The sequence below is a fragment of the Ictalurus punctatus genome, chromosome 3, assembly GCF_001660625.3.
Source record: "Ictalurus punctatus breed USDA103 chromosome 3, Coco_2.0, whole genome shotgun sequence".
In the NCBI taxonomy this organism is placed as follows: Eukaryota; Metazoa; Chordata; class Actinopteri; order Siluriformes; family Ictaluridae; genus Ictalurus; species Ictalurus punctatus.
In genome coordinates this window covers 12633229-12659682 of record NC_030418.2, presented here as the reverse complement: position 1 = coordinate 12659682, position 26454 = coordinate 12633229, and the positions used below count along the sequence as shown (strand labels likewise).

The window sequence follows — 26454 nt, the reverse complement described above, 5'->3', positions numbered from 1 at the left end:
TGTTTTTCTTTTCTTTGCTTTTTTCTGCTGTGTATATCTCATAATAAATAGTTTTAGATCTTCAAACGAAATACAACATCAAACAAAGGCAACCTGAATAAACACACAATACAGTTTTTCTTTTTTTATTGAAGCAAAAAAACTTATCCGACACACCTCATCCATGTAAAAAAAAAACCGTGTTGCTCCCTTAAACTTAAAATCTGGTTGTGCCACCTTTAGCAGCAATAACTGCAAACAAACGCTTCCGATAACTGGAGATCAATCTTTCACTTACTTCTAGGACTAGGACTTACTCCTATGCTGTGGATCATTGTCTTGCTGCATAATCCAGTTGTGTTTGAGTTTTAACTAACAGACTGAAGACCAGACGTTCTCCTTCAGGATTTTCTGGTAGAGAGCAGAACTCATGTTTCTCTCAAATTATTGCAAGTTGCCCAGGCCCTGAAGCAGCAAAGCATCCCCACACCATCACACTTCCACCACCATGATTGACCTTAGGTATGATGTTCTTTTTGTGGAATTCTATGTTGGTTTATGCCAGATGTAACGGGACCCCTGTCTTCCAAACAGTTCCACTTTCGACTCATGAGATCACAGAAGGGGTGTGTTTTGGCAAAATTCAGACGAGCCTTAATGATGTTCTGGGTTAGCAGTGGTTTTCACCTCGATGAGTATCATGAGTATCACCTAGATGAGTAGTTGCTGTGCGCTTGGAGGAATTTTGGAAGGTCTGCCACTTCTGGGAAGGTTCACTACTGTGCTGAGTTTTTTTCCGTTTGGAGATAATGGCTCTCGCTGTGGTTCTTTGGAGTCCGAGTGCCTTTGAAATAGCTTTGTAACTCTTCCCAGACTGATGTATTTCACTCACCTTTTTCCTCATCATTTCTGGAATTTCTTTCAATTTTGGCACAGTGTGTTACTCAGTAAGACCTTTTACCAACTTGATGCTGTTGATTTGATTGAATAGGGGTTGCAGTAATCAGGCCTGGTTGACCCCATTATGAATGCAGTTACATAGATTTGGGGAATAAGTAACTCTGGGGGCAAATACATTTTCACAAAGGCCCAGTTGGTATTGGATAACTTTTTTTTGCTTCCATAAATAACATTATCATTTTAAAACTATATTCTGTGTTAACTCAGGTTGCCTTTGTTGTTATATTAGATCTTGCTTTAATTTCTGTAACAATTTAGTATGAGAGATGGACAAAAACAAAAGAGGGGGCAAATACATTTTCACAGCACTGTAGCGTGTTGCTGGCTGTCCTTCATGCAGCAGAACTTGCATATAGATACATGTCTTATCTTTTATGTGCACTTTTTAGGTTATTTATGGTGTGTAAATATCATATCTTGCTCTAATGTTAAGGAAGAGCGTTTCTGAAATGTTTACTGCGTTTCAGTGGTGCTCTTCTTGATGACGTGTCTGAAGGCTGAGGTTGCTCAGGCTGAGGCTTCTCTGCTCATAGCTGCTGCTTCCTGTCCCTTATATGGCAGAGCTCACTGTATCACTGCGGCCCTGCAGCAGCTCAGCACTGGGTATAATAGCACACTTATTTAGGCCAGATTAGCCACATGTGTTCATCATTATACTTTTCTTACTTACTAAGCATAGTAATGTGCAATTCTATAATACACTTCTATCGTAGGCTACACAGTTTTTTGTGTCTCTTATTAATCCAGATGGGGTGCGTGTGTGTGTGTGTGTGTGTGTGTGTGTGTTTGTGTAGATCTCTCCAGCTGCAGGCTGAATGGAGCCAAGTTGTGTCAGACCTCATTGCTCTATGCTACAGGATGTCCGATGTGGTTTCACCTGTCGTCCAGAGCTCCTCCCCCGAGGGTCTTATCCCGATGGACACTGACTCGGGTTAGCATTTCAGATGCGCTTAGATACACATTAAACCTTGAAACACATGAAATATATTCACATTAAAATACGTGTGATACGATTATGGATTCTATTGCTTATTTGGCATTTGGTGCTGTATGGTCGTTATCTCTGTGAAAAGGTATCGGTTGTCTGTCGCTCCGACGCTACAGGGAGACATTGCTAGTTCAGTTACAATGGCGTTTAATCTAGTTAAAATAATTTCAGACAGACGTTATAGTCAGATTTTTAGCTGCTAACTTCTAAATGCAAACGCATCAGAGCTTCTTTTCTCACTCACTCTTTCCAGCATTGTCCTGTTAATGATGAATCCAGTGTAGAAGTAGTGGAGACTGCAATCGTTATGCAATCACTGCCATGTACTGGAATGCAATGAGTTATGGTAGAGATTCAGCTTGGCTAGGTAGTGATCTGTGAGATGACGAGCATGACGGCAGTCAAATGGGATTCTGGGTAATGTAGGAAATGTAAGTGAGAATAGACTGTACAAAAGATTTAGTCAGTCTTTCCCACTATTGAAGATTCCATATTGGTTATAATTATGGATATGCAGGTTATTCAGCTGGGACTTTTCCTTTAAACTCAATGGTTGTACAAATCTGACATTCATTAGACGGGCAACTAGGGCAGTGAATACTCCAGTGTGCTTGCTTGGCCTCATGTTTGAAACTGTCACATTACAATCAAATATTTAGTACACGATGGGACATGTAACCCACTTATTATATGGATAAAATCCCTTCATTCTTTAATTCCTATATTACCCTCTATCCTCATTTTGCATAACAGTAATATGTTAAGGTGAAGAAATGGTAGCAAAATTGAGTTAAAATATGAGGAACTAGTTAGGGATTAATTAATGAGCGAGTTTTGATTGTAAGTAGGTTTTTATTTATGCCCTTTGTGTGTATGCTTTTTTTCCCGCCCTCCAAAGAAACATTATCTGGCCTGCAGAAGATCCTCCAGGAAATTCAACCTCGAGACACCAATGACTTCTTCACCAGTGCCAGAGAGCTGGACGCAACCTCTGAAGAGCAGCTGCGCACACCTCAGGCCAGGAGCAACGGTGAAAGCAGACCTAATCCTGATCGTGCCAATTTTCCTGACATGGTTTACCTTATCTACTCTTGAAATCCAGTGCATATGTCAAAGCTAGGAACAATAACAGCTCTTGTACACGTAAACAGAAACTGATGTTACTTAGTTATTAGCTGCAGTACTTGTTTTGTCCTTCAGAGGTCAGTGTGTCATCACACACAAGGCTGGGTCAGATTGTACCAAAATACTTAAATAAATGATAATAATAATCCAGGAATATTGTTTTATGTGTATATATTCTACAGGATCTGAAGCTTATCGGGTCACTGCGCAGATGGTGCTGGTGTGTTGCTGGAGGAGTATGAAAGAGGTGTCCATGTTGCTGGGGGAGTTGTGTCAGAGCATGCCTCTATCTACACACACATGCAAAGGCCTGATCACTGAAGAGCAGGTCAGTAAACAGTGCGCGCACACACACACACACACACACACACACACACACACATCTAGTAATTATATGTTATTATATAAGAATAGCATGATATTTCAAACAAAGACCTGTTCTAAGAACCTTATCTTTTCGAGCTTTTTGGACGTCTTGGCAGGGGTAGCTGTCATAAATAGGCTAGCAGGATTAAACCCCCTTTGTCTTCCAAAGGTAAAAAGACATCAATATAAAATGTTTGGCATGTGTAGCGATGGGGAAATGTGTCGTCCAATATATTGTTTGGTAAAGCAGAAGAGTTTTAGTTTAGTTCAGATAGTTTGACTGGGTGTGAACTCAGAATAAACGTTATCCCCGAACACATCGTAAAGATGGACTTAGGAGTTATTCATATCGTGACATCATCCACACATTAGTTGCTGTTAACTAATTGTAGTGTTAACTAAGTGCAGATTATTTTGAACTTTTTTGGAATTATGCACAAGTGCACCACCTATGACCTTAAAGCTGCAGTAAAATACAGTGGTTACATCACATCTGTAAACAGAAAGAAGAGCCAGCTACTATATTGTGTATGCACAAGCTGAGGAGGGTGGAGTGTTTGTAGCTTGTTCTTACAACAATTGCTTAGAATTTAAACTCGTCATCTAGATGGCTGCTTTTCATCTGGATAGTTCTAAACGCAATCATCGTTGACATCTGGGGAATCAGCTGTTGTCAAAGCCAAGAAACCACGAACCACAGTGAGCCTGCAGTGAAAAACAGAAAGCGAATCAAATAAATATCGGAATGGCTTTTGAGGGGTGGAGACTCTGAGATCTGAAGGGAATGAAGACTGACGTAGGGATGAGCTTTTTCTGTGTTGAACAGATAAGATATTTCAGTGGCTCAGTAGGTATCTAGCTAACATTAGTGTACTTGTTTGCTTGATTCAGCTAGGTATTGAGTTTCCTATGTTGTGGTTTTTTTTTTTTTTTTTTTTGCCATGATCAGTGTGGTAGATTGCACTTATTTTCTGCTAGTTATGAGAGAAAGCAATTCACGTCTACTCCAAGAAAACCATATTCGCCACCACCTCCGTTGTCAAGTATTGGAGCTAATATTCAACCCACACGTATTCCTCAAACCATCAGATTCATTCCCGCAGAGAAGCAGTGCAACCCACATAAACAAAATAACACTGCAAGTAACTTGCAATTTTATGTTTCAAACAGAGATGGCGATAGAGAGGCAAAAGTTCAGTACTGCAGCTTTAAGATTGAGATGATACATGTGAAATACACAATGGATATAATGAACGTGAGCAAAGTGGATTATTCACTCCATAAAAGTGTGAGTCTGTATGTATATAGACTAAGCATACATTGTCCAATCAAAATGCAAATTACACGAAAGGACAGATAGAATGGTACGTTTAGTTAGTTATTTTTCATTTAAATTTTTTTAATGAAAGTGTTCCAGCTTTTATGTTTTACCATGTTTGGTATTTGGAGGAAACACTGCACGAAACCAGTAGGGCGTTATGAAAACACTTAAAGGAAGATAGACAGCTGCATCCTGAATTTAGAAATTTTTTTAATGCATGTGTGTAAAAATTGTTTGCCCCACATCATTCTTTATATGGCATCGATGAGACTGTGTGTTAATGCATTACTCTGCCCTAATAGTTTAATTAATAGATCCATAAATGTTTGGACACTTCATGGGCTCAGAAACACCTCCAGAACTCATTGTCTGTGAACACAGTTCGCCATGCCATCCACAAATGCTGGGTAAAGCTCTATCATGCAAAGAAGAAGCCGTATATGCACATGATCCAGAAATGCCACCGTCTTCTCCAGGCCAAAGCACATTTAAAATGGACTGAGGCAACGTGGAAAACTGTTCTGTGATCAGACGGATCGAAATTTGAAATTCTTTTTGGAAACCATGGACACGAGACACCACGTCCTCTAAACTAAAGAGAAAAGGGTCTATCCGTTTTTTTTTTTTTAATCAACTCTCAGTTCAAAAGCCTGCATCTCTGATGGTATGGGGGTGTATTAGTACCTATGGAGTGGGCTGCTTGCACATCTGGAAAGGCACCATCAATACTGAAAGGTGTATATACAGGTTTTAGAGTAATATATGCTTCCATCCAGTTTCCTTCCCATCTTTATTTCTGAAAGACTCTGTCTCTCTAAGATACTCTCTTTCTACCCAATCATGTTACTGACCTGTTGCCAATTAAATGCAAATGGTACACTTTTAATCAACTCTAGACTTTTTCCCTGCCAATTTGTAAAATAACGAGGGAATAACGCACATCCGGCCGTAGATCAGCTGAGCGGCCAATTGTCCAATTACTTTAGGTCCCTTAAAAATGTGAGGACACACACAGAACAGTACTCTTTATCTGGGTAACAACGGAGAGTGTGAAAGTAAAAGAAAGTTCATTATGGTTTTTATATGAAGTCTGTTTGTCGAATTGATCCACTGTTCACTAAAGGAGACTTGAGTGCAAAGCTGTATGTGGTAATTGCAGTCCTAAGGCCAGAGTAGCAACTGTAGTCCCAGTGACCACAGCGAGAATGTCCATGTGGAATTGAGGTCCAGAACCATTTCCATGGTACTTTAAGTGGCACCATCCTCAGCAGTCTCCAGGCTGCACTGCTTTGGGTCGTCCTCAGTGGCAGAATGTATCCTCCAGTTGATGAGAGCTCCATCCAGAGGTAGGGCATCAGGAAGGATCAGGCAGGTTCGAAGAGCAGAAAGGGTCAGGATCACTGGCATCTCCCTAATATCATGTGAGGCTCGAGGGAGAGGGAGAGGGAGGTTACCCTCAAATTAAAGCTGAAAGTCTGCATTTTGACGTCATGTTCATTATTTAATTGAAACTCCAATATACTGTGATGGAAAGCTAGACGGCATGTCCAAATATTTATGGACCGACTACTGTAGATATGCACTGATAACACTTCTAATAAGGAAGACCCCCCCCCGCAAAAAACAATCCTCTATACCTACTCTTGCTCTTGTTCTCTGAGATGCTTGGTAAATACAGGCCCGGGGCTGAATCATGTAGCAGCCACTGGTGGGTGAAGTGTTTTCCGTCTGTGGCGGTGTGAAGCCTTGAGATCCCATGCTGTGCCCGCCTTCAATTAACATCCGCCCTCGTTAGCACAGGGCTTTCATCTGAGCCTGCCCTGCTGTTTAATGGCCGCCTGCATTTTTTCCAAATGCGCCCCACGCCCCCGGCATAAGCCAGCCACTTCATACACAAACCATATTCATACTCTCTTCGACTTTCTTTGGCAGCGACCAGTCACTCGTCCTCATGCCAGTGCCAGAAACCTGTTCCACATCCATAGCACACACACGTGTGTGTGTGTGTGTGTGTGTGTTGTGTGGAGATTTGCTGCACTGTAAGCTTGGTTAGTGGGGAATTGGGTCATAAAGCAGGGTGTTTGTTTACATGATGCACTAAATTTATGACCGAGGGAAGCAACGGGTAAATGATGTTAATGCTCGTTTCCAATCTCCCTTGTCATTTGGAAATATTGACCCCAGTGCCTTTTTTTTTTTTTTTTTCTTTTTTCTTTTTTGGTGCACTGTTTTATGAATTATACCACTTCATGAGGTTCTGGATGCTCCTTCTTGGATAAATTGAACTGGACCATTCACAATCCAATCCGTCTTAACATATGACTCGGGTTTAACTGTCTTAGCAGTCGGCCTGTAAGGATTTCCACCACCTACTAAAAAAAAAAAAAAGGAACAAATTATTGTATTGATCTCTGTACCGCTGAAATTCTAGAGAAAGGATCGTCTGGCATTTCGTTGTCCAAGTTTCCTAGCTTGAAGGTCTGCTTCAGTTTAATTTAATACGGCTCTACAGAAAGATGACTGCTGGAGTTATTTTACTGTTGCTGTGTGTATTCAGATTGCTGCCCAATGTAGGCAGCTCAAAGAGACCCATCAACTTGATTCCTCAGATGAATGTCATCCTTTTATTCTTCTGCTGGAGTTTCCACGCGTTTTCTTCCTGATCCACAGGCCAGACCTGTAAAAGCACTGGCACATGAAAGAAGCCACTGGGACTGTTAATATTTATGTGACTGGTTTATAGCTGGAATTATAACCAACAGATTTCCAGATATCATCTCTCGCTGTGTTCCCATGCATATTTTTGTCAATCTGAATAAAATGTTTGTGATTGCAGATTTCAAATGAGCTGTTAATAGACTCCTCCAGGGTAGGCAAGTTGCTAGCACCGGCACTCAGGACAAACAGGTTTCACATCCGGGCTATTACTTTTTATTCTTAGTTGCTCAGTGGGGAAGTAGGTTCAACAACCCTAGGATGGGGAAAAACAGGGACTTCTCCTGTGTTGTGAAAAAGTATTTGCCCCATCCTGATTTCTTCTGTTTTTATGAATATCCCGTATTAAATAGTTTTAGCTCTTCAGATGAAATGCACCATCAAACGAAGGCAACCTGTGTAAAAACACTTTTTTTTTTTTTTTTTTTTTTTTTTTTTTTTTTTTTTTTTTTTTTTTTTTTTTTTTTAAATTGAAGCAAAAAGTTATTCAACACCTATCACCCATGTGAAAAACTAATTGCCCCTCAAACTTAAAATCTGGTTATGCCACCTTTAGCAGCAATGACTACAACCAAACGCTTCCGATAACTGGAGATCGGTCTTTCACTTACTTCTAGGACTAGGATTTACTCCTAAACTGTGTATCATTGTCTGGCTGCATAATCCAGTTGCTCTTGAATTTCAATTTACTGACTGAAGACCGGACATTCTCCTTTAGGATTTTCTGAGAACAGAATTCATGTTTCCGTAAATTATCGCAAGCTGCCCAGGCCGTGAAGCTACAAAGCATCCCCACACTATCACACTTCCCCACTGTGATTGAAGTATGATGTGTTTTTTTTGTGGAATTCTGTGTTTGGTTTACACCACATGTAACAGGACCCCTGCCTTCCAAACAGTTCCACTTTCGACTCATCAGTTCACAGAACATTCTCCCAAAAAGTTTGACGATCATCAAGGTGTGTTTTGGCAAATTTCAGATGATTCTTAATGTTCTTCTGTGTTAGCAGTGGTTTTCACCTCGCCTCTCTTCCATGACTGCCATTTTTGCCCAGTGTCTTTCTGTCTTTTATTACGTTTGCAGCATTTAGCAGATGCCATAATCCAGAGCGATTTATAGAAGAGCTTTGGAGTCTATCAAAAACACATCCTCATGCCAGTTCATTAGGTCAGGGACTAAGAATACCATCTAGGAAAATTTTGCGAAACCCAGTCTTTTATATTATTGGCATTAATACAAGGAAACGCGTTCTATGATGTCAAAAGAAATGCCTCCGCTAAACCAAGCAAACACTGCAATATTTGGAGGAGCTTGCGATTTTTGCAAAACTTGCAGGTTTTCCACAGATTTGGGCCAAGACACGTCATGTGACATCATCACAACATGCCTTCAGCCAAAACCCCCTTCGATTCACGTGCGGTGAACTTGAGTATAGCTAAAAAGGTGTCTTTTACCAACAAACATCACTGGGAAAGACCGTTTCAAGAAGTTTTCAAGAAGTGAAAAAAAAGCCGCCACAAAAGTAAGTGGTGTTTGCTGCAACAATCACAAAACTCGTAAAATAATGCCTCAACTGACAATAACAGAAGAATTAGCACTCTTATTATTATTATTATTATTATTATTATTATTATTGCTACATGTTATTAAATGATTTTTATTTGCAGAGAAGTGAGTTTTAAAGAAAAGAAACCTTTGCTTCTATTATTCAGCCTCTACCCTGATGGTTCATTTCGTGCTCCCAGTTTTGTGGGTGTCGCTACATGCACATGAGCTGTGGTGAGAACGTGCTTTGCATGCGACAGGTGATCAACTTGCATGTGACACGTGATCAACATACACATGCGAGTGTGAAGAAATTCAGCCTTTCTGAAGCTTTATTTTAAGAATTTATTTATTTATTTTTATTCGGTTTGTCTTACGCAGACATTCACACTGAACTTTACTAAACGATTCATGAATGCGGCCCAGTGTCGGCCTAACAAGAAGCTCGATTCCTGTCGACAAGTAGCTAACACTTGGTTCAGAATATTTTTTTCCAGTTTTCGAGTCACCTTGTTTGTGTTTTGGACGAGCTCTGAACTGTCCGTGTCAGCAAAATAAATGTGTTTATTAAACAGAAGGCAACAGGAAGAAATTTCTCACCTCTCTGCCTGAGAAAATGCACATGAGTTCAAGCTGCTGATTGGGGAAGTAACCAGATTACAGACATTTCCAGGCTTGCAGTTAAATCAATTATAAAGCAGATTCTATGCGCAGTCTTTGGATTGGCCGCTGTCTGATTACTCTGTTTAGCTGTTTTTAATCTAGTTTTGATATTTTATAGATTATCAGATTATTCGATTACTAACCGTATCCATTGGTATTATTTGTGTTGTAATTGACCACGTAGGCTTGGCGAATGACCTAATCACCTCAGCAGATGGAGTGGAATAATTCGGTGATGTCAGTGCTGCGGTTGCCACAGCGTTTCTACATGTTATGTAAAAGGGTGATCTAATGTTGCTGGTCCAATCCAAATGGGATCGAGTGTATTTGTGTGTGCGGTGACACACTCCTGAACTGTACGCTGCCTCGTACCACTGATGTCTTTTGCCAGGCCACCCTTCTTTGGAAGGTCAATAAAGTGCATGTGTTTATGACCGTGAAGCTCCTCTTCAGGAGGTCGTTCGTGTGTGTGTGTGTGTGTGTGTGCCGTCAGTCTCCCGCGTCCTGTTATGGTCCTCCGTCGCTGCAGCAACGCAGCAGATGTTTCCGTGCCGCCGAGGCGCCATAACAACTGCAAACAGTTAGTCACATCATGACTGTGTATAATTCCTCATTTTTCATCGCCTTGCGGGGGAAAGAGTAAATTAACCATGCGCTAAGCCGTTCTGTGATGCTCCCCTGCTATCCCGGTTCTGTGAGAGATGGCACATGGCATGACTTTGACAAACCCAGCACTTTGCCAGTTTCCTTTTGGGTAGACCACCGTGTAGGAACCTCGCATGAACCTCATTTCCTTATGCTGTTCTTCGGTTCCAGGCCATCTTCCTTTGCCCATTTGTTTTAGCAAACTGACCTAAGCTGGAGCTAAGTAAGAAGGATCTGTGTGGCTTCAGTGGGGCTCTGGCTAAGCATGATTCTCATTTTGACAAAGCTCATGGTGGCGCTCCAATGTTGGCTAAACCAGAGGACGCTCTTGGATTTTTAAGGTATTAAGTGTTTTTTTTTTTTTTTTTTTTTAAGGTTGAAGCTCTGTTTAGAAGCAGTTGGTTTTGATAATTTTGGCTTTGCAAGCATGCAACTCATGTGACTAAAGATGGATGCTCAGTTTCTGGAACACGGGGCCACAGGGCTTGGTTGCATCTCCGAACTGAAAGTCTGGCTTTGACTCACTGACCCCAGTCAACCTCAGACCAAACCTCAACCTACAAATAATCTCTGTGAAGCCACTCCTATGCTGCCAACTGTATATGTTTGTCCCAGGCCTGTTTTTGACCCATTGTTGAGATGACTTGCTACTTCTCGCTTAATAAAGTTTGGTGGTGGTTTGGTTCCTGTTGTTGTTGTTGTTTGTTGGAGAGTACCCACTCCAAGGCTTTGGAGTGGGTACGCTCCAATGGCGCTTGCTTTTTTTTCTTTCCTTTTCAATCCCCACTTGAAGGGAACTGCATAATCCCCTTAGGCCTGAGTCAACGGAATCAAAAATAACAAGCAAACAATAGCATTAGCTGGTTGGGCGCTAAATCTCATGGTGGCCAGACGCAGAGGAAAATCCGCGATTTAGGTTGCTGACCCTGACCGTGTAATTAGCCAGCTGCGGGAAGAATTGGGAAATTTCTCTGCGCACATGGAGTGAAGGAGAAGGGGAATAAAAAAAAATGGAACAGCGGAACAGGCAAACAGGAAGCGTCAGACTAAATAAAGTAATGTTGGAGCTGAAGCGCTTTAACGGTTGTTTGGAGCAGGACGTAAATAACCATTCCAGAGTCAGTGCAGACCATAGACTTTAACCACGAGCTGCCTGGCTGTCAGGCTGCGCTTTAGTCTATAATACGTTGCACGAGAAGGCACACTTCTACCACGTTTCTCCAGCATGACTTACACAAGTGCCAACTTCTACATGGGATCGAACATTTTGGCCCAATGAAGGCAGTGTCAGTTTGAATTTCCTGTTTCCCCAGAAGCTCGAGAATTATTTATCACTATATTATTAATCACACTTCTGGGAGAATACTGATGGGCTGTTTAATTTAATTGCGATGCTTATTTGAAAACACCCCAAGTCAGTTTATTTTGAGGGGATTAAAATGGTGACTGTTAGAACCTGATGTATAATTTTTTTTCTTGGTCTTTCATGTCTCTGTTCTCTATCATATCTCACAGGTGCAGGGCGTCGGACGATATTTTCGCGAGCAGCTGCTTCAGTCTCGGCACAGAGGGGCTTTTGAGCTGGCCTACGTGGGATTTGTCCGTCTGACAGACATGCTGTGCAGGTAAGATCGATGCTCGGGGTTGTGCAGATACAATATCTAACCGCCAGTGATAACCAGCAGTAACTCCCCTATCTCCAGCTCTCATATAACCTCCATACACTCCTCTTAGAGTAATGATTAACCTTCAGGGCAACAGTAGGAGGTTGTGTAGTTTTTAGCACGTTTTACATGTACGTTTATGGCAGACGCCCTTATCCAGAGCGACTTGCATTTATCTCATATATGCAACCGAGTTAAGGGTCTTGCTCAAGGTACGGTGGCAGCTTGACAGTGCTCGGATTTGAACTCGCGAACTTCCGATCAGTAGTCCAACGACTAAGCTGCCACTGCCTCATTTCGGCCTCTCGCACCGCCCTTACTTTCTCCAAGCTAACGGAATAAGGAATGCTTTAGCAGAACTCACACTGTTGTCCTTGGCAACCGCACACATACCTGAAGCTTTCCCAAAGATCATGAAGATTAAAAAAAAAAAAAAGAAAGAAAGAAAAAGAAAGTGTCCACATCTGGAGAGCTGTGCTTTAATGCCTGTTGGAATGCAGTTCTGTGCAGAGGTTAAGGAAATGAGCTTCCTCGAGACTGCCAAAGTGACACAGACGGGACACTTGGGCGGCCTCTTCCATTTCTTCGCATCATTAAAGCTTAGTCATTTCTGGCCTGTTCATTTCCCAAATCTCTTTCTGTGTTTTCATGAAAACGTGTGAGAAATTGTTTGTTTTTGTTTATTTATTTATTTATTTATTCACACCCCCCCATATCCTCCCAAGTTTCATCCCAGCTATTTCCTGTTCTAGTCGATCTCTTCCTTATTGCACACCACCACAAGCAGTGCAAGAATGAAGGGAAGCACAGATCTTCCTGCAATATGTGTGTAGCCTGAGGCTGCATCATTTTGAACTACAGCCCATATTGCATGATGGAATGTTTTGACTTCCTCAAGAAAATGAGACTGAATTTTACTGCGCCGTCCCATGGAGTATTTCCGATACCTTGCCATATGGAGTGACCGTCTTGATTTATTTATTTTTTTCCTTTCCCTTTTTTTTATATTTTTTTTTTTTAGGAAGACATGTCGAGAAATCAGGTTTCAAAAAAAGAACCTTGAAGTTTTTATTTTTTTAAATTGGACACACAGTTTTAGCCTTTAGTTAATGGGAAGATCACACAGTTTTAGCCTTTTAGTGGATGGGATGATCACACAGTGTGCGTGCATGGCACAGAGGGTTCTCTTAGCTGCTGACTGAAAGGTGATGCTGTATATGTGGAGTGAGCATCTTGGTCTACCGCCTTATGAAGTGTCGATTGCAGGGTTTTTAATGACTGCTTTCTGGAGGTAGTCTTTCTGTCCTGGGTGGTATGTACTAGAGCATGGTGTGTGTGTGTGTGTGTGTGGTTAGTGTGTAGTGGCTGGGTTGTTTGATCTGGACTGCTTGGTCCAGTGCTCTCGGTATAATAGCAGGACTTTTTATAACAAGAGGCCCACATTCCTCACTGCTGTCTCTGCCCGTGCAGCAGGCCTTACACACTGCAGGCGCCTGCGTGTGCGTGCGTGCGTGTGTGTGTGATTGTTTCCAGGAGAAAGAATTCTATTATTATACTATTTGTATATCTATTTATTATATCTATAATAATACTATATATTATAATAATGTATGAACATATACACAATCTTACAAAATGCTTAATATATGGCTTGTATATCCAGATCTAGATTTGGGTGTGTTATGACCTTTTTATTTTTATTTTTTTGCTCTTGATTGGGCTCAAATATCCTGCGCACATTTCAAGCTTATTCTAAACCTCACATTACTGAAATCCAGAGCGTAGTGTGTACATGGTTCATTCACTTCTTTTAACTACATTGTTCCTTCATGTTCATGTATCTTGCTCATTAGACTTGGGACACAGCGCAAGAATTCACTGCTCACGATTGCTCTGTGGTACAGAAGGGTTAGAAGGATAAAAGAATTGTATTGTGCTCATCAGTGTGACTGTCGCAGTTAGTAAGTACCAGATGAGCAAAACCTCTTAAAACAAGCTTGCGCTTGTCTTTAAGCTACTGTCAGCCAAGTATCTGTCACTGTAAGTGCCTCATCACGCAGCAGCGCCCATATATCCTCAGTGCCATTGTGTAACTGCTCGTTCTGTAGTATGGAATTAATGCCAACTAATTTTAGCATGCTAGATGCAATATAAATTCTGGCTGAAGAGAAAAGATTCGCCGCTGTACTTTTACAGCACGTGCATTTTTTGCAGCCTGAATATAGAGGCCTTCCCCGAAGGTACGTTCAAATGAGCGACTAGATATTGGCGTGTCCGGTGATGTGACAAAGTTGGCTCTTAATCTTCTGTGTTGCCTACTTGAGCATCAGTGAATGTTTGCACCTTTTGTAATAGTTGTGTACGAGTCCCTCAGTTGTCCTCAGTGTGAAAAGATGGATCTCAACATCATATAGTCACTGCTGGAAAGGGCTCAAATATGTAGAATATTCTGGAAAAGTAAAGAATGTGCAGGACCTGGAGGATTATTCTGAAGAACAGTGGGCAGTTTAACTTCTCAGGACTAACAAGGGACTCATGAACAACTATCACAAAACATAAACTCAGTCGTTGATCATCCAGGTAATGACAGACGGGATTAAGAATCAAGCGTATGTAAACTTTTGAACTGGTTCATTTGTGTAAATTCAGTTATTGTGTCTTGTGTATGTAAATACACTTATGACCTCAACTTTAAAACTCCATTCATAGCTTCCTGTTTGTTTTTTTTTCACTCTCATGCTCTCGGCCTCCTGACTCTGGGTCTTACCAAACACCGAATGGTCAAATTTCTTTCATGCCTGAAGTTTGGTAATGATAACGTTTAACATATCTGCCATATGATGCATGAGAACAAATTTCCGACCATCCTATTACGTGGTTCTCAGGGCGACTCACTATTTTAAAGTTTAAGTTGCTGGGGAACAGTTTATTGGATTAAACACTTAAGCTGGGATTATACTTAACACATGATGTGGTTTATACAACAAGTATTCACATGATCGTCTTTTTTGTTCATCGTGAGGGTTAAAATTAAAAGCAACATCCACTAGAGGGTAGGTCAGAGCCAAATATCCCTGTAAGGGGATACACGTCATGTGTCATACCTTCGTCTCTGTGCAGCTGCATGAAGATGTTAAACCACGGATAAGCTCTGGTGGTGGTGGTGGTGGTGGTTGTTGTGTGATGCATAGATCTCGAACATCCAGAAACCATCTAGAAGGCTCTCTAGAACAGTGTTGCTTAAATGGGGGTCAGTTGAGAGATATATAATTTTACTTCAGCATATTTATTGCACTTTTATAAGACAGAACGGAAATACAGTAAGTGACTGTAAACAACCGCTGCGACTCCGTATTTCAAAGCGTGCTTGAAGACGAAACGCTGATTGGTCAATAGCGAACTTCCAAAGAGAGCGCAGTAGGTCAGTCGAGGCGTAAAATAACTTGTGATTTGGTTTTATCATCCGTAGTCTCGTACACCTATAAGAAGAACGAGCAATTTGCAGCCTTACTTGGGTTGATGTTTTCTGCTTGCCAAGCAGACCATTATGCCATATTCGAATACCTGTTATAGTTAATGAACGTATATTCGGTTCACCATTAGGGGAGGGGCTTCATCAATGTATCATCCTTTCACTGCAGGTAAACTTTCCATCATCTTGGTGACCGTGCAACTCGTTTATGTTTGACATAATGTAGAGGGGAAATAAATGAGAAATATTAAACTTGGACTTGATTTCTTTTGTGTGTGTGTGTGTGTGTGTGTGTGTGTGTGTGTGTGTGAAAGTTCCATCACAGAATGTAGGATCTCATTGGAGGAACAAACCTCCAGTAGCACTGCATGTTCTTAAAGTCAATACCGATACACTTGCATATTATGTATAGTAAACCCAGTGAATGTGAATAGAAATGAGTGCTCGACACAAATGCAGGTGCAAAATGAAAATGGTCTGCACTTATATAGCGCTTTTTTAAACCTTAACGGTTCTACAAAGTGCTTTACAGTGGTTCTCATTCTCACACACACACTCGTGTACTCCGATGGTAGCAGAGCTGCCATGCAAGGTGCTAGCTTGCCATTGGGAGCAACTTGGGGTTCAGTGTGTTGCCCAAGGACACTTCGGCGTGTGGAGTCATGTGGGCTAGGAATCGAACCGCCAACCCTACGATTAGTGGACAACCCGCTCTACCACCTGAACCACAGCCTCCCCTAAAAGTTACAGTTAAATGAAAAGTAAGCTTACAGATGACCTTGTTTGGGTCGTGTCACTGTGATTGACAGATGGAGATCTTGTTTTGCTGACGTTCCAGTCATGGGCATTGCCTTCATCTGCTAGCCTAGCAGCGGAGAACTCTGCTGTTTAGTGCAGTTTCCAAAGAGTCTCGCAATGATGACGTATTTTTAGGCTGTGGCAATGACTCAGTTGATTAGGCAGTCCTTTTGGTGCTGTCCAGGATGCATCGAGCCACTTTTGCGTTCAAACTCTTTTATACGGTCGTATGTGTCCCTGACCACCTCCCAAGGTAGTTTGAGTGATTGGATCACAATGCGTGTCCGAGACACATTGGAGTCCGTTCACACACATACTTAGGACTGTGCACTTACATTACGTGTACGCATGTTCAAGAACAGCGCCTTGGACTCCTGGGGCCACAGATGCCTTGGCCTTGTCATGATTTGAACGATATGGTAAAAACGTTTCTATTACACCACTCAGGAGCCTAGTTTATTCATTTTAATTGAGTTTTATTTAATTTAATTTAATTTTTTAATTATGGAATTGTACTGATCTCCGTTTTGTTTTTTTAGTCCTGACACACACTTGCTTATCAACATGCTGATCTCTCTGTCCTTTATTGCCAGATGTGGCATTTCTTTTTCATATTTTCCCCACTGACCTGTCAAACATGTGGATGTTGGGCGTAACGAATACCCAAATACTGGTTTCACTATTCTAATACTGGTTTCTTGAACAGTTAACCGAGTATTCAAATATCCATGCATGCCCCTACTGCATGCCAGGAACAGCACCTGATATCCACTGTAAAATACGGATGTGGATTTTTCATGGATTCGTGGATTATTCATTTTAGGGCTGTTTTGATGGCTGGCTTTATTTCAAAGTGGTGCTTTGGGAAGTTTCATGGTATTGTTTATCCCATACCCTGTTTGCCTCTGCCAAGAGGTTATGACTTGGCTGCATATGGCTCTTTCAGCAAGATATTCACCCCAAACGTGCATCCATATCCAAAACCAGAACTCAAAAGCAATGGCCATCTCAGTGTTGGGATTTTGAACCCTGTTGAAAACCTGTGGTCTGAATTCGAAGAAGGCAGGCCACAGACTCAAACCTAAAAATGTAGGAACTTAAAATGTTTTGCATGGAGGATTGTTCAAGATGCTGTTGCAATTGTCTCCAATTGTATCAAATCAAGAAATATATGGTCCTATTTGATTTTTTTTTTTTTTTTAAAGCATGTTATTTACATGCCACTAAATACATGATTATGATTCAGAATATCTTAAAATGACAGAATTTCCTTGTACCTCCAAGGTTGGGGGTTTCGATTCTTAACCCTGGCTCTGTGTGTGTGAAGTTTGGATGTTCTCCCCATGTTTTGGGAGTTTCCTCCGCTTTCCTCCCCCAGTCCAGAGACATGCATTGTAGGATGATTAGCATTTCCAGATTGTCTGTAGTGTGCATGCAATTGCGCCCTGCGATGGGTCGGCATGCCGTACAGGGTGTCCTCTGCCTCATGCCCCGAGTCCCCTGAGATAGGCTCCAAGCTCCCTGTGACCCTGTGTAAGATAAGCGGTACAGAAAATGGCTGGATGTATGGACATAGGCTACTGTGTAAGGTTTTATTCTCTGGTGTTTGTGTTTTAGGAGTGGAAGCACCACTTTACAGCAGCTTCCAGCCCAGTGGCTAAAGGAGGTTCTAGAGGAGGTGAAATGCAGCGACCCATCTTCAAAACTGTGTGCCACTCGCCGCAGTGCTGGAATTCCCTTTTACATCCAGGTAACTCTTTCTCGTGTCTAAGTGTGAGAGTGACTAATGCAATCTATGCAGACCGTTCCTGTACCCAGAACTGTATAATCTTTTGCCTTGCTGTAAAAATTCTGTTTATCACTCACTGTCTGTGTCCATCCCCATTGGATGTCCCTGAACATCTGAGTATTGAGATCAAGGAAAACAAATGAGCTCTTGGGTGTAATCGCTGGAGATGGAGTCAGATTTAGAATGCGGGAGAGCGAAAGCAAGGGAGAGGGCGGATAATTTCAATACCCTGGCTGGAGTGCGTGCGTTCCTGTGGCATGTTCCGGAAAAGGCAGCCCGACATGGACAGGTCACACCCTGTGGCTCGTTCCCCAACATACCCCCTCCCCCCCAAAGTCTCACAACTCAAAGCTTAGTCATGCTTACTCCTCTCCTCATTACTCCTAAGAGACTCTGTAGGAAATTTTTGTTCCATGACACGAATTAAGAACTCATGGAACTAGCGTTCGATCACGTCGCTCTCACATAGCTTCCCTCCAAACGCTAACGAGGTGCGACTTGTGAATGCACGCTGGGGTGTGGCGATTATAGAGGCTATTAACGACAGCGAGACAGGAGAAAATGAGAGCTGAGCTATGTTCATCATCACCTCTAGTCTATCCAGTCATCCTTAGTGACACAATATTGTGCAGTGATTGCCATGAAAGCCGCACGACCGATGCGTTATGTATCTGGTGCTGGTCACAGTGACGTCTATGCTAGGCTTTGCGATGTTCTACACAATCTTAGTTAAGCATTTTTTGCGTGCAGGCGTTGCTGTCGTCCGAGCCGAAGTCGTCCAGCTGTAGTCTGCTGAAGATGACCGTGAGAGAGCTGACTGCGCTGGCCATGCCGAGTCACGATGGCGCTACTGACCGCAGCACTGTCCCACAGGTTACACCCATACACAGAACAATTTACAAACGAATACCAAAAAAAATGAAAATGAAATGGCTGTGCTTTCTAAACTGACAATTTTCGTACATGTCACCAGGTCCATGCTTTGAATATTTTGAGGGCTCTATATCGGGACACGCGTCTAGGAGAAAACATTGTGCCCTTCGTGGCAGAGGGCCTGCAGGCCGCAGTGCTTGGCTTCACCTCCCCCATCTGGGCTGTAAGTTGTTGTGTGTGTGTTTTTTTTGTTTTGTTTTTTTTTAAATTATTTTATGTATTTATTTTTAAAATCATATTTATCCATATTGTGCTCTCTCTCTCTCTCTCTCTCTCTATATATATATATATATATATATATATATATATATATATATATATATATATATATATATATATATATATATATATATGTGTGTATGTGTGTATATATATATATATATATATATATATATATATATATATATATATATATATATATATATATATATATATATATATATATATATATATATATATATATATATAAATATATAAATAAAAAATGTGTGTGTGTGTGCATTTTCATTCCAAGTCCAATTAAGAGGTCAGCGTGAACTTCTATGTATAAGCAGATATTTCATTACAAAAGTTTACAATCACACAAGGTTGAGTTGCATACAAACACAGGATTCTTGCCAGCTCACTTCTACTTTATTGCATACAGTTGAAAGCTAAAGTAATTTTAGTTTGGCAACCGCTTATATTTCTTCATGCTTTCCCTCACGTACACTCATACTGTGTTAAATTGTAACTGATTTTCAGGCTCTGACAAGTTAATTATTAAGTGCACAATGGGACAAGAGCTCTGTGAACACACACGTGTCAGCATACACACTCACTCTCTCTCTCTCTCTCTCTCTCTCTCACTCACTCACTCACTCACTCACTCACTCTCTCACACACACACACACACACACACACACACACACACCGTCATGCAGTGCTCTTTAGACATTTTGAACACCCTTTACTTCTTCCAACCATGGCATCCCACTATAAGCTCCAGGTCACATTCTCCTGGCTCTCAGTCTCTCTTTCTGTCTCTCATTCTGTGTCCCTGTGTCTCTGTTCCTGTCCTCTCTCTCTCTCGCTCTCATTCTTTCCTTTTAGCTGGGATTGTAGCATATAAATACAGTCAAAGCTTCAGAGATTTATTGCACTGGAGTGTGGAAATTCTGATCCATAATTCAGTTTCACTTCGTTTTCCTCTCTGTATGTTCTCAAAAAGCCTCCCAGCAGTCTTTTTTTGTTATTGACGTGACAACACAAGTGAATACTCTCCCAGACAGTCCCACTCGTATCGTGACCCAGATCTATGAGAAACTCCGGGGGTTTCTGTGTATAATGCGGCTCTTCTTGCTAGATTATGAGGATAGTGATGTCAAGTGAGATTCAGGGTCACGCTTCTGATGTGGAGCAGTTCTTATGACTGGATCGTGAGGCCTTTGTGGAAGCGTAGAGAAGGAAAATGGCCTGTTTGTGTTTCTGGCTGCTTCTCGGGCTTAGGTTATAGATATGTAAACCATCAGCACTGTGGGTTCTGACACGGATTGCACAGCAGAGTGATTTCCAGGACTGGGAAAGCTTATCTAGGTGACCTCTGTTTCACCCCTTCTACAGGTCTATCCCTCTCCATATTGCTTTTTCTCTCCGTTTTAACCCGCAAAGCACTTTATTGGCATGACCACATTATACGCTACGTTTACGTAAGCCTTTTTTAGTATGCTGGTGAAATCTTAAAAACTATGCGTAGCTATATCTTAATGTGATTATGCACTGTGATTTCTCTTCTTCAGGTGCGGAATTCCTCCACTCTCCTCTTCAGTACTCTGATCACTCGGATATTTGGTGTGAAGAGAGGGAAGGACGAGCACTCCAAAAAGAATAAGTACGACACCGTGCAGTTTGTCTTATATGCCTTTTTCTTGGTGGCATACTGCTGACTACTTCTAAGGCTGCGTTTACATTACAGCTTCACCGCACATGTCACATCTTTTTCTTTTTTCTTTTTTTCTTCTTCTTTAGGACGGATTTGTCTAGCTTGACCGTTCATATCCGTAAGAGCAAGTGCTCTATATCTGTCTTTAACGTGAATGCACATGTCCTCTAATGCCCTGTATGCACACTGGGATATCACGAGTATTCGAGAAATGGACAGGATTCCTAAAATATTTCTAAGTCGATAAAGTGGGTTTATCACCCAAAATGTGCTCAAGTTCTTTGTGACCGTGACCACTACATTGATTCAATCTTTTTGCATCCTTGAAATTAACTTTAACCCTCCTATTATGTTGGGGGGAAAAAAAGTTACATCCATTATGTGATTGGTCAAAATGACTTCGGCAGTTTAAATGCACACAAAAAACAGCAAAGAACAGCTTAAAACAGTGAACCTTTATTATGGCGTGTCCCGAGACAAACCATAAGATGTATTTGCATACAAGTTCATGACCCTAAATGAGGAAAGTCAAAGAATTTCAAAGAGAATAGGAGAGATTAACCAGTATTTCAGACATCTCAAATGTGGAAATTAAATTGACCCATGGCATAATCGGAGAGTTAAGGCTCTTTATTTTTCTTTTGCCTTGCAGCTTCATATCTTTGTGCCCATTTCTTGGGCAGTAGATTTCTTCTGGGTTTGCCCATACATCAAGTAAATAATCCATTTTCCTGTGTTTCCAATGAATATAGTCACTGCTGTCCTTTTGTTGTTCTACTGCGCTGTGTAGTGTGAATTCTGCCGCACCACTCTGGATTTGACAGTCCATGTTTACATGGACAACAATATTCCGATATTAACCCGATTAAGACAATACTCTGATTATGAAACTACCATGTCAACAGCAATTACTGATTACCTTAATCCGAATAAAGTCATACTCGAAGTAAACACAAATAGAATTAAGACGTGTAGTATTCCTATTTAAGTCACGTTATTGAAGCGCATTACTGACATGTACACACCTTAATCACACAATTAACATCGTGTGGGAGTTTTCACCGCATTTTGCGCCAGGACACGTACACACACGGCAGTGCTCAACCGTTTGACCGTAAACAAGAGAGCACGGCACGTCCAAAACCATGTACTTACCTACTATGTAGTAGGAGAAATACATGTATCTCGGCTACTATATAGCAGGTAAATATGTGATTTGGGTCGCAGCCCACGGCTTCAAGAAGTCGTCTACTAGCACGTTTAGCATGACAAATAATTAACTGCACTTGAAGCATTCGTAAAATTAAAAATGAAACACCCAAAACTGTATACGGTACCGTAACGAAGACCAACTGTATGTTGATACGTGAAATTCTGGAGGGAACGTCAGACGGCGTGGCGCGGTGACGTAATGACGTGTGGCGTTAATCGATCTATGTTCTATAACATGTAAAACAGGATCATGGAAAGAGTGTTCTAAAAGCAACTCATGTAAACACCTTAATCACAATATTGTCTTATTCAGAATAAGGTCAATAATTAGATTACTGCTGTCCATGTAAACGCAGTCAGTGCTACACTATATGGCCAAAAGTATGATGGCGCATGACCTTCACACCCATATGTGCTTGCTTATATGTGCACTTGTTGAACATCCAATCCAAATTTGGTCGCCCCTTAGCTGCTAGAACAGTGCCGTCTCTTCTGGGAAGGCTTTCCGCTAGATTTTGGAGCGTGGCTGTGGGGATTTGTGCTCATTCAGCCACAAGAGCATTAGTAAGGTGAGGCACCAATATTTGGTAAGGACACCAAGGTACAGTTCATCTCAAAGATGCTCAGCGGGGCTTGAGATCAGGGTTCTTTGCAGGCTGTTCGGGTTCTTCTACACCAACCTTGAATGTCTTCATGGAGCACGCTGTGCATCGTCATGCTGGAACAGGTTTACGTGACTTCGATCCTATGAAGGACAATCTTCAAGCTACAGCATTCAAAGACATCCTATACAATTATGTGCTTTCAACTTTTGCACAAGTATGTTGGGGGAAAAACCCACATGAATTCCAATCTGATAATTCAGATTCATCTCACATGCCCACTTATTGGATACATATCCAGTATAGGACCACATACAAAGTGGCTCAGGTCTGATTTTTTGAAAAGATCTGATCGTGCGTCCACGTAGTCCTCAGTCAGTCAGGCCGAAAATCCGATCTGTGTCACGCCAACATGGTAATGTGAACGTAGCCTTTTAAAGTTCACCAACAGGGAGCACTGTAGTTCTATACACAATCTGTTTGTGTGTGTTTTTTTTTGTTTTTTTCTTTCCCCCCCCTCGGTCATTAATATTAGTGTACTCTCTGGCACATAGTGTGCAGCACTGATCCAGCTCCTCAAACAATCTGGATGTACCCTCCACCTCTCTGTTCCCTTTATCTCTGAGCATATATACACACTCTTGTTAGTGCGCGCTCACATTTTTCCCTCCCTTACACATTCTTTGGCGTTTTTTTTTTATTTTTTTATTTTTTTAAATTCTTTCTCCACTTTGCTCGGCCTATCAGATCTCAGGCTCGTATTTGATAACGACTTTGCAAAGAAATAACGAGAGGTGCGAGAGAGAAACCGAATTCGCAGAAGTACGTCAGCGCTGACTGTTTGTCTTTCCCAAAGGCATCTTTATCTCCCTGTGCACCGGAGGGAATGCTAACAAAGTCCGTCCTACACACACACACCCTTTTGATGGAGCAGAAGGTCTCGGGTCAACCCGTGTAGCTTGTGGTGCTGCTCTGACATCTGACCCCGGTGTCTGTACAGGCCATTAAGGTCACACGATTTGGTGTACGGGGTGAGAAAGGCATCATGATTGGTTTTGATGACTCTTGTTGACGCAGTGAGGGCCAAAACCAAAACAGAGGGCCTTGAAATGCATAAGGACTTAAACTACCTACTAACCATCAGTAAAGTTCAGCTCCATATCAGATGACAGCAGGGCACAGACGGGCTGGTTTAGATCTCCGGTGCTCCTACAGTGAAGCCCTGAGCTGCTTTACTGGCTTTGGCTACTCGCACAGCACAATGTGCTTCTCTTTTAGTCTGATTTGCATCTTGATCCTATTATATACCAACCAGCTTTGACTTATTTGTGGTTTGTTTAGCCATTTTTCTGTTCCTCCTTCTTTGAGTTCCATTTATGTTGGTGCCATGTGTGTGTGCGCACATGTTTCTGTATCTGTCCCCAAGGATAGGAATATCTGAATATATATTAGGAATATGCCCCAAAACACCCCCACCCCCACCAGAAGAAAAAAAATTGCAGCTTATATTTAAAAATATGAAAGAGCTCAAATGTGTGGGGTTTTTTTGTTTTGTTTTGTTTTGTTTTTTTGTTTTTTTTGGTCACCCTGGTTAAGATTATAGTTAGATTTCGATGTCGGCATGCCGTTAATTAGCTGTAATAATACTCACAGGGATAGTAAGACAAACGTGTGTGAGTGAGAATGTACAAGTGTTTTTTTTTCATCTATGTGAATATAGGAGTGTTCTTTTATTTATTTATTTTTAAAAACATTTTATTATTTTGGTCAAGTCCAGTGTTGCCATGTATGTGCTTTTTCGGTTGCTGTGCGTGTGATTATTTACTGATATTTTCTAACTGAATTCAGTGTGTTTGACCACTTGGCCAGTTTCGTGTGTAGGTCTCGGTGTTTGTCCTTCCTTTCTTCACCCTCGGCCCCTTCAGGGGTCAGGTGACTTACTAGGATTCACTAGTGGACATGAAATAGGCTCTGTGGCCTATCTCCCCCTCCCTTCTCTCTCCCTCCTTCTCTCTCTCTCCTTCTCTCTCTCTCTCTCTCCTTCTCTCTCTCTCTCTCCCCCTCTCTCTCCCTCCCTCTCTTCTCTCTCCCCCCTCTCTCCCTCCCTCTTTCTTTCTCTCTCCCCCTCTCTCTCCCTCTTTCTCTTTCTCTCCCCCTCTCTTCTCTCTCTCTCCCTCTCTCCCCCTCTCTCCCTCTCTCCCCCTCTCTCTTCTCACCCCTCCCTTCTCTCCCCCTCTCTCTCTCTCTTCTCACCCCTCCCTTCTCTCTCTCCCTCTTTCTCTTTCTCTCTCCCTCTCTCTTCTCTCCCCCTCTCTCTCCCCCTCTCTTCTCTCTCCCTGTCTCTCCTGTCTCTCCTTCTCTCTCTCTCTCTCCTTCTCTCTCTCCCTCTCTTCTCTCTCCCCCCTCTCTCCCTCCCTCTTTCTTTCTCTCTCCCTCTCTTCTCTCTCTCCCCCTCTCTCTCCCTCTCTCTCCCTCTCTCCCCCTCTCTCTTCTCTCCCCCTCTCTCTCCCTCTTTCTCTCTCTCTTCTCACCCCTCCCTTCTCTCTCTCCCTCTTTCTCTTTCTCTCTCCCTCTCTCTTCTCTCCCCCTCTCTCTCCCCCTCTCTTCTCTCTCCCTCTCTCCCTGTCTCTCCTGTCTCTCCTTCTCTCTCTCTCTCTCCTTCTCTCTCTCCCTCTCTTCTCTCTCCCCCCTCTCTCCCTCCCTCTTTCTTTCTCTCTCCCTCTCTTCTCTCTCTCCCCCTCTCTCTCCCTCTCTCTCCCTCTCTCCCCCTCTCTCTTCTCTCCCCCTCTCTCTCCCTCTTTCTCTCTCTCTTCTCACCCCTCTCTTCTCTCTCTCCCTCTTTCTCTTTCTCTCTCCCCCTCTCTCTCCCCCTCTCCCTCTCTCTCCTGTCTCTTCTATCTCTTCTCCCTACTCTCTCTTTTCTCTCTTTCCTCTCTTCCCTCTCTTGTCTTTCTCTCTCATGCTCTCTCTTCTCTCCCTCTCTCTCCTGTCTCTTCTATCTCTTCTCCCTTATCTCCTCTTTTCGCTCTCTCCTCTCTTGTCTTTCTCTCTCTCTCTCTCTCTCTCTCTCTCTCACTCACACACACACACACACACACACACACGCGCACACGTGTGCGCTTACTGATCATCCGATAACAACGCTGCCAAAAGTCTCTCCAATACCACTAACAGGAAACAGAGCTTTTGGTTACATTTGTTTATTATTTTTGTGTGGGACACAGTCTGTGCATGTGTCTGCACCTATTCATACACTGTGCTTTACATGTCTATTAATGCAACAGAACAAGTTCAGCTCCTCACTTGGAGCTCATGTCTGGCTTTGGGTTCTGTATTGATTTCTGAAACACTGGGGGTTTATTTCCAATGTTTTTGGACATCTTTTTAGCTCAATTCCCGTGCACAAACGTGTAAAGAAGCTGCTCTCTAGGACACGTACATTTTCATTAGTGAACATTGTTGAGCACGTGAAAATGATCCATCCATCGTTGAAAAAAAGGTTTTCATCCGAGTCGTTCGTCATATGGGTTACGGGTAACGGTGGATGCGGAACTATCCTGGGAGCACTGGGGATGAGGTGGGAATACACATTGCATGGGATGCCAGTCCATTGCAGGTCACCATGCACACGCAGATACATGCGCGCACACACACACTCCTAGTACCAGTTTATCATAGCGTGTCCACCTAGCTGCATCTTTTTAGGAGGTGGGAGGAAAAACTGGAGAAATGTGGACACACAGAGAACATGCAGT

At 42.2% G+C, this 26454-nt stretch overlaps 1 protein-coding gene across 3 annotated transcripts in view; it reads left to right on the top strand.

The window, feature by feature from the left end:
- thada (THADA armadillo repeat containing) overlaps positions 1-26454 on the top strand; it is a 101845-nt gene that overhangs the window by 18289 nt on the left and 57102 nt on the right. For all 3 annotated transcript variants that reach the window (XM_017463655.3, XM_047154310.1, XM_017463656.3), the window contains 9 exons: positions 1407-1542; positions 1734-1870; positions 2826-2957; positions 3235-3380; positions 11824-11933; positions 17860-17992; positions 18782-18904; positions 19005-19127; positions 20743-20834. In XM_017463655.3, the coding sequence (XP_017319144.1) occupies positions 1407-1542; positions 1734-1870; positions 2826-2957; positions 3235-3380; positions 11824-11933; positions 17860-17992; positions 18782-18904; positions 19005-19127; positions 20743-20834 (1132 nt within the window). The remainder of the gene's footprint in view (positions 1-1406; positions 1543-1733; positions 1871-2825; positions 2958-3234; positions 3381-11823; positions 11934-17859; positions 17993-18781; positions 18905-19004; positions 19128-20742; positions 20835-26454) is intronic.